This window comes from Pomacea canaliculata, linkage group LG7 (assembly GCF_003073045.1).
Source record: "Pomacea canaliculata isolate SZHN2017 linkage group LG7, ASM307304v1, whole genome shotgun sequence".
NCBI classification, from domain to species: Eukaryota; Metazoa; Mollusca; class Gastropoda; order Architaenioglossa; family Ampullariidae; genus Pomacea; species Pomacea canaliculata.
In genome coordinates this window covers 19,789,789-19,803,533 of record NC_037596.1, presented here as the reverse complement: position 1 = coordinate 19,803,533, position 13,745 = coordinate 19,789,789, and the positions used below count along the sequence as shown (strand labels likewise).

General features: G+C 37.9%; 1 protein-coding gene across 6 annotated transcripts in view; it reads right to left on the bottom strand.

The window, feature by feature from the left end:
• Positions 1 to 13,745, bottom strand: part of LOC112568391 (SID1 transmembrane family member 1-like) — a 43,389-nt gene that overhangs the window by 25,974 nt on the left and 3,670 nt on the right. For 5 of the 6 annotated variants that reach the window (XR_003100079.1, XR_003100080.1, XR_003100081.1 and 2 more), the window contains exons 3-11: positions 12,330 to 12,491; positions 11,843 to 11,987; positions 11,402 to 11,485; positions 5,860 to 6,013; positions 4,865 to 4,958; positions 3,568 to 3,611; positions 2,952 to 3,056; positions 2,166 to 2,389; positions 1,143 to 1,216 (exon numbers count right to left, since the gene is read on the bottom strand). Coding sequence is in view for 3 of the 6 variants with exons in the window: in XM_025245685.1 (XP_025101470.1) it covers positions 1,143 to 1,216; positions 2,166 to 2,389; positions 2,952 to 3,056; positions 3,568 to 3,611; positions 4,865 to 4,958; positions 5,860 to 6,013; positions 11,402 to 11,485; positions 11,843 to 11,987; positions 12,330 to 12,491 (1,086 nt within the window). In the remaining 3 variants the exon portion in view is untranslated. The remainder of the gene's footprint in view (positions 1 to 1,142; positions 1,217 to 2,165; positions 2,390 to 2,951; positions 3,057 to 3,567; positions 3,612 to 4,864; positions 4,959 to 5,859; positions 6,014 to 11,401; positions 11,486 to 11,842; positions 11,988 to 12,329; positions 12,492 to 13,745) is intronic. The other variant, XM_025245686.1, reaches the window with a different exon arrangement.

Here is a 13,745-nt window from a genome sequence, read left to right as displayed (position 1 = left end):
AACATGTTATATAACAAGTTCTGGTATTTTTTGATAAAGCTTACAGGAGGGTCAAAGTACAGAGGCTTTTTTTTGGCACACCTCTTTTTACAGTCACAACCCTGTTACACAAAGCAAGATCCAAGGCCAATAATTAAATATTTCTTCAGGCACAAATTCTCTGCCGTGACAGTAAAGAAGGCAGCATATCTGTGGAGAGGTATCCATCAACTGATGCTTATAGTAAATAAAATTTTCTGTAATTAGTTCTGTCAGCAATATGTTGTAGAATAAAATACAGATACACCTGCACATGGCTAGTAAGCAGACCTAAGCAAGCTGATGTGGTTTTATGTTGAGCAGGCAACTAATGAGCTGCGATATGCATGGCTAGATAATGGGACAGATGTCAAGTTGATTAATACCAACTCTAGTTGGAACACAAATAGATCACATCAGGGCTGTGCTTAGGGGCAGGCAGATGAAGCATTTGCCTAGGGCCCATCACTTTTGATAGTCGTCAGGGGCCCCGCACTTTTGATTAAAACCATGGCGATCATGGTGTTGAGGGCCCTGCACATTCTCTATGCCTCAGGCTCTACAAGGGCTAAGAACGAGCCTGGATCACATCATATGGTAATTCTAGTTGGGACACAAACAGATCACATTATGTGGTAACTCTATTTGGGACAAATAGATCATAGGAGGGCTAGGAGCTCATGAGGCACTTTGTTATTATAGGTGACTGGTGTGTGAACATTGTAACATTCCCCTAAAATACTGTGTTAAAGTGGGTGGTCAGAGTTGTGCCATAACTGTCACCCAAGTGCCCAGTTCCCTGCGGCCAATGCATTGCAATTGACAAGTAATGTTAGAATATTTTAACAGAGCAGAAGAGGTACACATCCACATATTTGGACAATATTGCAATATGACATTGCAGTCATTTAGGAAACCCCTTCCAAAGATCCCAAGAGCCAAAAAGAATACACATACAACCCTAGACACATAAACAAAAATAATCAGGGTTAGGACTACCTACATACATCCCAGACACACAAAATCAGGGTTAGGATTACCCATACACACACATCCACCCCCCAGACATGCAATTATAGGACTACACACATACATCCCTCACCCACCCACACAGGGCTACCCACCAGTGATAGACCTTGAAAGTTTTGGACAACCTCTTGTAAGACTTCCGAGCCAAGTCACTGACATACAGCACTGTCTGTCAAAAATACAAGTCTTGTTCAAGTAATTATATAGCCAGGGACACACACACACATGCATGCAAATAAGCGAATAAAACATTAAATAACTTTTAATAATATAAAGAAATGGTAAGCAAAATGTGATTATTGTGTCCCATAAAAGGCTACCATTCTTTCACTCTCTTGACCTGGACTGCTTGATGTAAATTGGCTTCACCACGCTAGTTGGGATTGAAATTATAGGAACAAGTCTTCACATGTTTGCACAACTGAGGGTGACCATGTTCAATAGCATGGAATTCATTCACCAAATGTGGCTTTTCTTCTAAAATACTCTTTAAATTTTTCCAGCTCCCTTTCTAAAGAGCTTGTTGTGGGCTTCAGCTCAAACTCAGAGTCAATGCTTTTTTTTTTTCACTAACATTAATGCTGGTCTAGGCAGAATTTTTGGCAGAAAAACTTTTTTCCCACAGATATCTACTAACAATCAACAGTACAGGCAGATATCTACTAAGGATTTCCAATAGAGGAAGAAAATCCTCAACTGGCAGGGGTTGTGGAAGATTAGGGTTAGGCTGTTGTGGAGGTTAGGGTTATGGGTTATGGTTAGGGTGTTGTGGTGGATGGGTTTTTGAAGTGATTTTACAGTCAAATGACTAAATGGAATAAAGTACCAACAGCAATTTTCATAAGTTTTGTTTCAAAAGCCAGATAGCACAATTTCATCATTCACAATATAAAAAAAAACAAACCAGAATCAGTGATCCATCTACACCTTTCACACCTGAAACTTGACCTCCACACAAAATAAGGGTCAGTGATGATAATAATAAATAATGATAGGTCAATATCACATCATTTTAAAACAAGCCTGTGCATAAATCATAACCTGGCTAGGATTAGGGAAAAAAATAATCTTACGTTTCTCTTTAAGCATATTTATTTCCTGAAAAATAATCTCTTCACCTTAGCCCTCAAGACATCTTTTTCGAAGTCAGCATCAGGTAGAAAGTCAACATCAGATGTGTCCAGTTCATCATCATTGTCCCCAATGCTGCTTCTGTATGAAGTACTAACATTAGGTTCCATATTACCTGATCCTGCAGAATGGTTGCTTTCCGACAGCGGATTTTTCATTATGGAACCATAAGCTGACAGTTGTGATCTTGTCAGAAGCTGGTTTTCACACTCTGCAGACATAAAACATGTACTGATAAATCCACTGACAACATTCAAATGTCTGAGCTGCCTATTCTCAAAAGTTCACATAAGTAAAAATGGATCACTTTTTTTTAAAAATCTTATCACAATGAACAAACAAAGGGAACATGATAATTTAATATTTTATATCTGAAAAATCAAAGTCAAAGTTTATTTTCAGACACATTATCTTTTCTTTATTTATCATACAAAGTTTACTTTCAGACATAGTGTCTTTTCTCTATTATATAAATTTTACTTTCAGATATATTATCTTTTGTCTATTTATTAAATAAATTAAATCAAACTGGATCATTGCACTGGTGTCCTTTTATCTTTCGCCCTTTCTTATCATCATTCAGTTATGGAACAGGTTTCACATCAATTTTCTGAGTCAAATACAGCAAAGTAATATTATGTTTTCTCCCAGCCTGAATGGATTCAATAATGATGTAGCACTTTGGTCTTTGGAACAACAGAATCAACCAACTACAGAAAAACAAGCTTTAACACAATCTTAACTTATGCTAACAGACAACATAAAAACCAAACCTGAGATATTGCCATCAGATAACATGCTGCTTTGGCTATCATAGCACTGATGCCCTTGGCTACCTTCTACACTTCCAGTCATTGAGGTACAGCCCAAAAGCTTTTCTGTCAGGTAAATAAATAAGAGAATGAACACTGAACAATCCTCCATATCTACCTTATTTGCTAGCATGCTCAGTGAACTAAGCATAACTACAGAAACTCTTTAACATGTTTAGAGATCAATACAGATTATTCAGATGTAACTGCTAAGCAGTTACACAAGAAGATTTTTAAAAAAAGGACCTGTAATCTACATGACATGAACCAACAATACATGCCAATATGCATGATCACAAATAGGTTAGAACACATATGCACAAGATAAAAGGATTTCATTGGCAACAGAAGCAGCCATGTATGTTGTCCATCATGCTCAGGGGAAACAACTTCTTGAACTCACAGCTGTGTCTATTCCTGTTAACCTTTTCATTATCCGCTGGGGATAGATCAGATCAAAAGCCAAGGCCACTAACCACCAGACAACAATTCCACCCACCCAAAACCTCATGTCCATACGATAGTAAATACACCTTTAAGCTGACAACATTCTATCCCAAAGTATGGGTTCTCTCACCTTTCTCAGCATGGGTCAAGTCCATGATGTTTCTGTGACACCCACTGCAAATAAGAGATTCCTTCTTGTTTAACTTGACCTCATAAATAAGAATCTGGGAATGCTGACCTGACCCATAGCTTGTACCTATGACTGTTTAACTTAACCCAATAAATCACTGTTTGCACCTGGGATTGCTTAACTCGACTTAAAGGGATTCTAAAGGCAAAATAAAACTGCTTAGAATCGCGTAAAGAAGAGTATAAATTTTAATCTCGTCTATTTATATGTGTGTTCATGTGGAAAACGTTGAAGGTTTTTAGTAGAATGTTGTGTTTAATAAGAGAAATTACACGGGACTCTTTTTTTTGCTTCCACGAAGTCTTGTTCTCCGTCACGTGACCCTATGACATGTGGTTTCCATAGTGAGAACCATGCCTCGAGAATGTGCTGCACCCAACTGCCACGAAAAGATGGGAAAAGTTTCAAAATTTTCTTTTCATCAGTTTCCGAAAGACAGAGCATTACAAGCCTTACAGACAAAATGTGTCATACGAATAAAAAGACGATGACAAATCTTTGCCACGACATCAGACACTTCCTGTGCGTCTGACGTCATAAGGAGACTGATGTCATAAGGAGACTCGTCTGCTTGACCATCTCGGGAAGATATCGTGATTACTCGGCGGAAGGACACAAGGGTCGATTGCACTGGATTTTTTCAATTTTTGTAAACATTGGCAACTGAAATAGTGCTAATAAGTGGTAATTAAGTGAGAAACGAATACTTTATTTCTCCTGTATTACTCTCGTGATCTGTAATTGTAACTAAATATATTTTTGAAACTTTTGACCGTCGCCACAGCCTTATCACAAGCCTTGAGTATCCCTTTAATCAAAATCTGCACCCGTGAATGTTTATTAAAGTTTGCTACACTTTCAGATGAATTCATATTTTTAATAAAAATCACTGCTTAAGTATAACACTGGGATAATAGGTACGTGTTGTTGAACCACTTATTTCCTACAGCCCACTAGTATCTTTCGATCCCACCATACCCTCTCATTGCATATGTTAGTTCAGGATACTCATGACTGACATTATTGCATACAAAAACTCTATACATGCCTAATGATCTTTAAGTGCTTGTAATTGTAGTGATCATTAGTATACAGATGTGTGACAAACATTTTCTGGGAATGCAGTGAATGTTTCTTGGTGGTGATGACAGTGGTGCTTATAATGCTAACAACATCAGTGGTGGAAATTTCTTCCATGCTTATAACGACAATACAATCAAAGTTAACTGCTACTTACCAGCCATGATAGATGCAGCCAATGATGGCAGCAACTATGTAAAACCCTAAGAAAATACTAAGAGCGCTGAATATAGCCTTGTAGTACTGTGAACCTAAGAAACATATAATACCTAAGTAAAAATCTAATCTAGCCTTGTAGTACTGTGAACTTAAGAAACTATAACTATATAAAAATCTAATCTATGATCAATGCACTGCAAAGCTAAGAAATGCATAAAAACCTAACCTATGCTGAATATAGCCTTGAAGTACTCTGAACCTAAGAAACACATAATACCTATATAAAAAGCCTTGTAGTACTGTGAACTTGAGAAATACATAATAACTATATCAAAATCTATTCTTTGTTGAATATAACCCTGCAGTGCTGCAAAGCTAAGAAACACATAACAATTACGTTAAAAAAAAAAAAAACAACCAACCTAACCTATGCTAAATATAGCCTTGTGGAAGTGTGAAGCTAGGATACATGCAATTAACAAATTGGACACAGCCATGTAGTATAACACACCAAACAAAAAGAACACCTAAACTGTCGACAAAAATGTATAACCTATAAACAACATACAAACTACCAATTTACAAATCTACAACTTTGTTTACAAAAACAAAAAATAGTATAGAGAACACCTACAAAATGTTAAATTGTTGGCAGCTTTCTCTAATCAGTAGAAGGTTAGAACAGTGGTTCAAATATTTTTGTTCTTCTTATGAAGAAAAGGGCTATCACTAAAAATGTGCAATAATGTTCCTTCATTCAAATATAGCAAAAGACCTGCCTATGACAAAACAGATTTTTAATTATAACTTGTCTCCCTCATAATGGCAGACATTGCACTTAACTGGCATACATCGACAACTATTTTAATTTCTTCCCTGTGTTAGTTTTCCTTCTGATTTTGGTTTACTTCCGATTATCTACTGACCACAATTACTATAGTACTACCCCCAGCTGTAACTGGTGCCATCCAGTGATGGTGAGATTACACTCACTTGGGATTGTGCGTGTAATCACAATAGAGAGATTCTTGCTTGTCACACTCTCAGGTTCAGCACGACGAATGATATCTTGCACTGAACAGTCTGCATTAATGGGCTTGACCACGATGACCACATAGAAGGCAGCAAATTGTTGATAGTTGCTTTTCTGAGCATACACATGCATGCATATCCGCATACAGTATTCAACATCATTAGTATTAACTACATTCATCATACAGAATACATCTAATGGTATTCATTGCTTTAAACATACACTATGGATGCTTGTACTGAAACACACACACATATCACACAGGAATCAGGTAGAGGGATGGCAGCCTTATGTCACCAGCAAATCCTTAGGATGCATCCAGCGTCCTATTTCTGATCATGTGAGTTTTCACTCTGTGGTCTGACTGTAGGTATGCAAAGCCTGTATGTAGAATAAATCATCACAACTCATTCATTCCATGTGCCATTCATTTGATCAACTCTAGCTTGAGGTGACCTGGCCCTGTATGCATGTAGACCAGAGAAGGGGTTTAAACAGGTGTAGTGCTGATCAGGATGAATAGCAGAGAAAAACGTGTACGCATGGCAGTCTGGAGAAGCTCTCCGGCCTGGCAGATTGGGCTTAAAGTTATTGGTGCTCTTGGGGCTGAATAACTCACTACTCTCGAGGAAATATGGCGGCCTTCATTGTGTTCAGTGGTAGCGTTGATTGCTGAGACAAAATCGGGTGTTTCATGACAGATCGAACCCATTTGAAATGTTTGATGACTTAGAATTGTATTGCAAAATTTAATTTAGATGAGCGATCATTCTAGTGCTGACTGCTGGGGCATGTGAGATCACTGTCATCCCTTTACGATATTATGTCACATCAAACTTTCAAGAAGTGTGTGGAGAATTCACTGATGTAGACAAATCTACTGTTAGTCGTACTGTGGCGAGACTCACCGATGTTTTGCATCGGCGAGCATCTAATGAAATTTTATTGCTGGATCAAGATTGTGCTGAAAATACAAAGATGCAGACACATCGGGTCTATGAATTTCCAAATGTAGTTGGATTTATCGACAGCAACTTGATTCAAATTCAGACTCCAACAGAAAATAAATTAAACTTATATATAAAATATTAATAACTGAATTTGTAAGGCGCTTGTACATGTGTAGATGTGTGCTTGATGCATCACACACGAAAGATTGCAAAACAAACCTACAGCCAAATACATGTGTACAAGAAATATGTAGACAAAATGAGACCCCAAAAATAAAACGCCCTACATACTTGGTAAGGGACGAATTTCATTACCTATTCAACTCTAAAAAATTTGCTGATCAACATACAAATAATTTATCCTCTTACAATCCTAATGCCTATAAGTTCCATTCTTTATTGACATCAACAAATAAAAAGACCCTTATTAGATGAACTCAGTTTGTTATTACGTAGGGTAGTAATCTAGAAGAATTAAGAGAATGTGTATACAGTCAAATCTCTCTACTATGCCACCCCCTACTCTCGCTACTATGCCACTTTAGTGTGATTGTTAAAAGGCACAAGTTGTGAAATTCCGCGCAATGCTCGATTATTATACTCTATGGTAGTGTAGGACATTGCAGTTAGGTGGACGGAACCTAGCACGCACACAGGGAGGGTGGAGGGTGGCGATGTGGGTAGGTCGCTGGCCGGGTCACAGTCACGTGACAGAGGGAGAGCTGGAGGGAGTCGACTAGCGACAGGATGCAGGTGTGCGGATGTGGTTGGGAGGGGTGGAGGATGAAGAGGTGAGGGGGAGAATGAGAGGAGACAGCTAGCGCCAGCCGACGATTCTTGAGAGCTTTGGACTGACAGGTAACTTGAGCAAATAAAGCCGTTTTTACGAACCCTCCGTATTATGCCACTCTCGCTACTATGCCACTTTTGCTCGGTCCCGGTAGGTGGCATAGTAGGGAGATTTGACTGTATAGGTGGATGGGGAGGTTTACATAAATAAATAATAATAATAAATGCAAAATTTGTAAAGCCCATACTCACACTCCTAAGGAGCATGTTCTTAGCCCTTAAAAACAAGAACCAAACATGGACATCATATGAGGGAGGGGGAATTGGTGGGAATTGGTGTTTTACGCCGTGTCAGCAGCTAAGGCTATATTACCGCAAGCAGCCAGCCCTGTAAACAGATGCCACGTGCAGAGAAAGATCAGCGTGCCCGAGACGAGAAATGAACTCAGGGCAGCCAACCTTCACTGTATTGGTGAAGGCGCTAACAGTGCTAACAGTTGCGCCACCGGACCGCTATCATATGAGGGACAGGAAAACAAATCACATATGAGCTATAAAAGAAACATCAACCGTACTAAACGAAGAATAAAATCAAATACAGAAAACACAAACAGGAACCAAATAACAAGAACAAGAGCTGAGAGTAACATGATATTGCAAAAGGAAGAGTGTGAAAAAGGACTAGCATTATGGGAAAGGTTGTTAGGAGTCATGTTTACAGAAGAGGTGTGTTTTCAGTGCACGTGTAAAGGATTCAATAGTGGGCAGGTGGCAGGTAAGGAAAGGGAGAGAGTTCCTTTGTTTTGCTGCACAATAACTAAAAATCCTGTGACACATAAGCAAATATGAGTATATGCATGTGTGTGGGGGTTGTGTATATATATATAAGCAAATATGAGTATGTGGGGGGATTTATATATATAAGCAGATATGTGTGGGTCAGTGGGGGTTACATATATATATACACACAAGCAGATATGAGGCTGTGTGTGTGTGTGGTAGTGGTGGGGGTACACATGTATACATAAGCAGATGTAAATGTGCACCAGGGAGGATTATATATGTGGAAATATGAGTAGGGTGTGTGTGTTTGTCAGGGGTACTATATATAGATATATACAAATATGAATGAGTAGGGGTGTGTGTGCTGGGAGGTATATATATATATGCAGATATGTGTGGAGGGGATTGTATATATAAAATTCCCCCTACATATATACTTATATATGCTTATATATATAAGCCACATGCACACACATATAACCCCACCCCACCCCCCCAACACACACACCTACACATACCTGCATATATATAATTCCCCTTACACACCTACTCATATTTGGATATATCTAATAATATCCCCCCGACACCCCCCCCCCTTACTCATATCTGCACATATATATATAAATCCACCCCACACACACATACATATCTGCATATACATAGGGGGTGTGTATGGGGGGTATTATATATATAAGGAGTATGTGTGTGGATGTGACATATATATATAAGCATATATAAGTATGTATGTAAGGGGGGATTTTATATATATCTATATATGCAGATATGAGTAAGAATTTATATGTGTATGTATGTGTATGCATCTGTGTTTAGGTAAGAATGACAGAGAGGGGCAGAAACATCCCCTCCAAAACTTTTTGCCTGTTTACATGTGTTTATATACTTTGATTTATTTGATTACATATGCAGTGATGGGATATGCATTAAAGGGCTGAAGAAGGAAAAAAATAAGTGAGGCAAACAATTAGCTTTTAATGTATTAACTGTTACAAACTGACCAGTGAATGTGTGTTTAGGTGTGAATGAGGGAGATTGCATATAAGATATACAATAATGTGCGTGAATATATGTATATTTTGACTATCTCAATACCCTTGAAAGGGTAAAAAAAAAAGATTCTTGAATCATAAGCTTCAGAAACTGATGACACCCTGAGAAACATGAGCTAACTGCATGGATGAAGATGTAAGGGATGAACCAAAAAGTACTAGATTACACAAAATATTTCTTCAAGAATTCTGAAAGTAAAAGGTTTTAAAATCAAATCCCCACAAATACAAGCACTGGTTAAAAATGCCAAATGCTGTGCTTGTCTGTCCATGATAGAAACAGTTTGAACACTATTACCCACATTAGTTATAAGATCATTAGTGTCAAGCAGAGGAATTTGGGTTTTTGTTGCTATTAGTAACTTGTCTGGCATTTAGTCAATATCTAAACATCTGCAGGAGAACTTGTTTTATTAAATTCATGCAAACCTTATGCATGCCAAAAATTCAGAGACAAGATATAAATATACATACACACACAAAATCATTTCCTTTATCATTTCAACTGCTGAATAGTGAGTGAAAGGTGTGTGTGAAGGGTATGGTCCTAGACGTAGAAAACTAGGAATTAAAAAAAAAAATCAAGCCATGCATTCTTTTATGATGTACCACTTTGTTTTGTAACTGAGCACTTGCTTTGTAACTTAGCAGACTTATAATTAACCTCTGGCATTTAATAATACTTATCATTTGTCAATGACATTATATTTGTGTGTTCGAATCCCCATATTCAGTGAATATATAAAGCAGTTTTCAGCATATACTACAATGTTGCCCTCTCAAAATGCCACTGTGTGTGTTTAGCATGTATGTAGACACTTTGTAAATGCAATGAACTCCTCCATCGGGAGGAACTAGGTATGTGTGTGTATACTAAATAGTCACTTGCTTTCAATCGTTGAATAATGCATCATCTGGGTTATAAGTTTAATTATGTAACGAATTAGTACAAAGTTGGACTGAACACAGGCTACATTTGTAAATATTTACTTTTCAGGCACTTCGTTTGTCTTTGTATTCAGGGCACTTCTATGTGGCAACCCACAGGCATTCACCTTTTGCGTAATGACTTCCCATAAAATCTCATTTTTTTTAGGTTGAGTCACAGTGTAATTACCAAATAACATACGGTGCTCGGTGCAATGTTGAAATGCTGAAGTTAGCCTTGCCCACATGTTTATTTATTGAATATTTTAAACGTTTGCACATGTAATATAGTCACAATGACTTTCGTTGCTGACGACGCAAAACCATCTAATCTCTGACAAATCCTTTTGCCAGACCCTTTGCTTATTTCCTTATTTTCTTTGTCTCCCATGCCGCTAGTAACCATGTTAACATGCCATGCTGAGAGATCGCTGCCTTACACTTGCACCTCAACTACAATAGGGTCAAGTACCTCACCTTGAGACAATGACTTTCTAATTAAGTAGGTGACGCCTCAGAGATGACAGCTCGATGTAAAGGAAGAACGAGGTGATGATAGGAAGTAGTTAGCCTTCCTTTACCTTCACTGAAATGCCATGGCGCTTCTAAAAATGGCAGCAGTTGTTCCCGCTGCCAGTTGCAGAAAGCTAATGGAGACCAACTAGAGATCTATGCATGTGGAATACAAATACGCCATAAGTGTGTCTAGGTCTTGATTAGCACTCCGCGAATAGCAGGTAAATGGAGTTGTTCTCATTCGATTTACATGCATATGGGGCCTGAAGTCACCAACCGTATTTACTGTTGCTGGGAATGTGTGTGTGTGCATATATTTATAGAGTGTGTGTGAGAGAGAGAGAGATTTTTTACATATATATATATACTTATCTCAATATATTGCTAGTATGAGCACTATCTGGAATTACCCTTGTGGATTAATAAAGTTGTATTGTATGCACACACCATGAAACCCACATTACACATACCTGGAGAAACATCGCAGCTTGTGTAGTCATAGTTTGATGCTTTCCCCCATAGCCAATGTTGTTGTCTAGATCCATCACAGGACACTGAAAAAAAAAATAGAAATTATCAATAAACAATCCTTTATAAGAAGCTTCCACCAAACATGAGCCAGTATAATTTAAATTTCACATGCTTCCTCTATGTGTGCTTATAGAATGTAGAATCCTGATTATTTCATGTACACTTTTATTGTTAAGTAGTCTGTAAATCTTATTTACTGTATTAAAATTTTACTTTTACAGTGTTATTCTGTAAATCTTATTGTATTACATTTCTGCTATTACAGTGTGTGTATCATCTTATACATTGTAGCATATATTTGTCTGCAATATGCATTGTACCATGCAGGGCTACACTTTAGTCCAATAGTGTATACCATGCTTTCATGGTAAGTTACATACCTTGATCTGTTGCACTGAGACAACTGCACAGAGGTTATCATCTGACGTCACCTTCAACAAGACTGTGTCAACATCCTCAGGAAAGGTGTACATGTAATACTGAGGCTGTGATGGTGATGTTGTCACATTTCTGGTCACATCATGTCTGTTCATTGTCAAACCTAAGTCACTTCATGACACATTTTTGGTCACAGCATGTCTGTTCATTATCAAACCTAAGTCACTCCATGAAAAAGTCACAGCTCAGTTAAATTCATGATTTGCCATTGTACATTTGTAATCAATCTTACATCACACATTTAAAGTGCAGGTCTTTTATACACCTTTCTAGTTTTCTCACCTGCTCGTACCCAGACATCATCTTCCTGCATCAAAGAGTTTTATTAGATATCAACTAAGGAAAGACAAGTGCCAAACAGGATTATTCAAAGTCTGACTCCATAAAGACAGGAGTAGACTACCGTAGAGGATATGAGTATTCACTTACACCAGTTCAAAATCAGGCAAGAGCTTGGCCATGAGACTGAAGCTGATATTACTGTTAGACATCGTGGCCACATCAACAAAAATGTGCTGCTGTGTTGTCATGTTCAGCCTCCTGGTCTTATCCATGGGACAAAGAGTGCGGTCCACAAACTGGAATTTATAACTGAAACACCATATGACTGTATAAAAATTGATCCTCTGTGTAACTGCATAAAACAAATTTTCTTTCATTTCAGCAAGACAAGGTACTGTCAGACATGTCAAGGCAATAGTCATGAACCAGCCTGGTTCAAGACTAGAATAAAATGGCCAATAAAGAATGTTAATTATATGTGCATGGTGGTCACTAAAGGAAAGCCTTTCTGTCTGTTTTAACGACTGACAGGCCACAGTGATGCATGCAGCTGACCGTGGCCTACAGATGGGAAAAGAGAGAGGTAGGGTACAGAGTTACTTGGGGCATAGGTAGAGGTAGAGTACATATGAGACTTGAAAGGATGGAGGCTTTCTGTTCATTTTTATGGTTGACAGTTCGTTTTTATGGTTGACATGTGTGGGTAACAAATGAGACCAAAAGGGGTCCGTCAACGGTGACAGCGGTGTGCCACCATCGAATTACCCACTGTCCTGTGAATCATTAAAGGCAGGTAGGCATAGCCATTTTTCTTTACGAGGGACTTAAATGGCCATGTCCCAGGGACAGAGTGATTTCAGACAGCCATGAACTTTCGTATTAGGGCAGAATCCTGTTTTTGAGCATATGTATGGATATATATATATTTTGTGTTTGAACTTTTAAGTTAATAATACTGGTGAACACTGAAATTATTACTGACTTACAAAGGTCCTAATCTGTAGTATCTTGATGTACTGCACAAGAATATGACCATGAAAATTTTTATTGGTTCTTGTTTAGAAGATATTTGATGTAGTTCATTGTCTATGTTTTACCATGTAAATTTATCTAGTGGGACTGTAACATCTTAAATAAGCCTAGAATGATTGTATCACATTGCATAATACTATCATGCACACATCATCCAAAGTTTATTGCATTATTTTTTGATGCAATATAGCACTACTGCCAGGCAGCTGCTGAAGTAAGCTGATGTCAGCAGTGTATTATATAGCCCAGTCAGAAAGGTTGAGCATTTAAAATATTTCAGACTTCGTGTGATGCACTTTAAGCTACTGTTACATAAAATTGTTATTATTTTATCCATTTAGTTAAAATACAGAATACTAATGCCGTAAAAGTGCATTAATACCATGGACAATTTTTCCTATATTTGTGGGGAAGTGACATTTGCCAACCAGAAAACTTCTCAAGTGAAGAAGTCTTTATTTCGGATGCAAGATTGGTGACCAAGACAAGCCTTGGGCCCCGCATACATGTATATGATGTGCTTAATGGGCA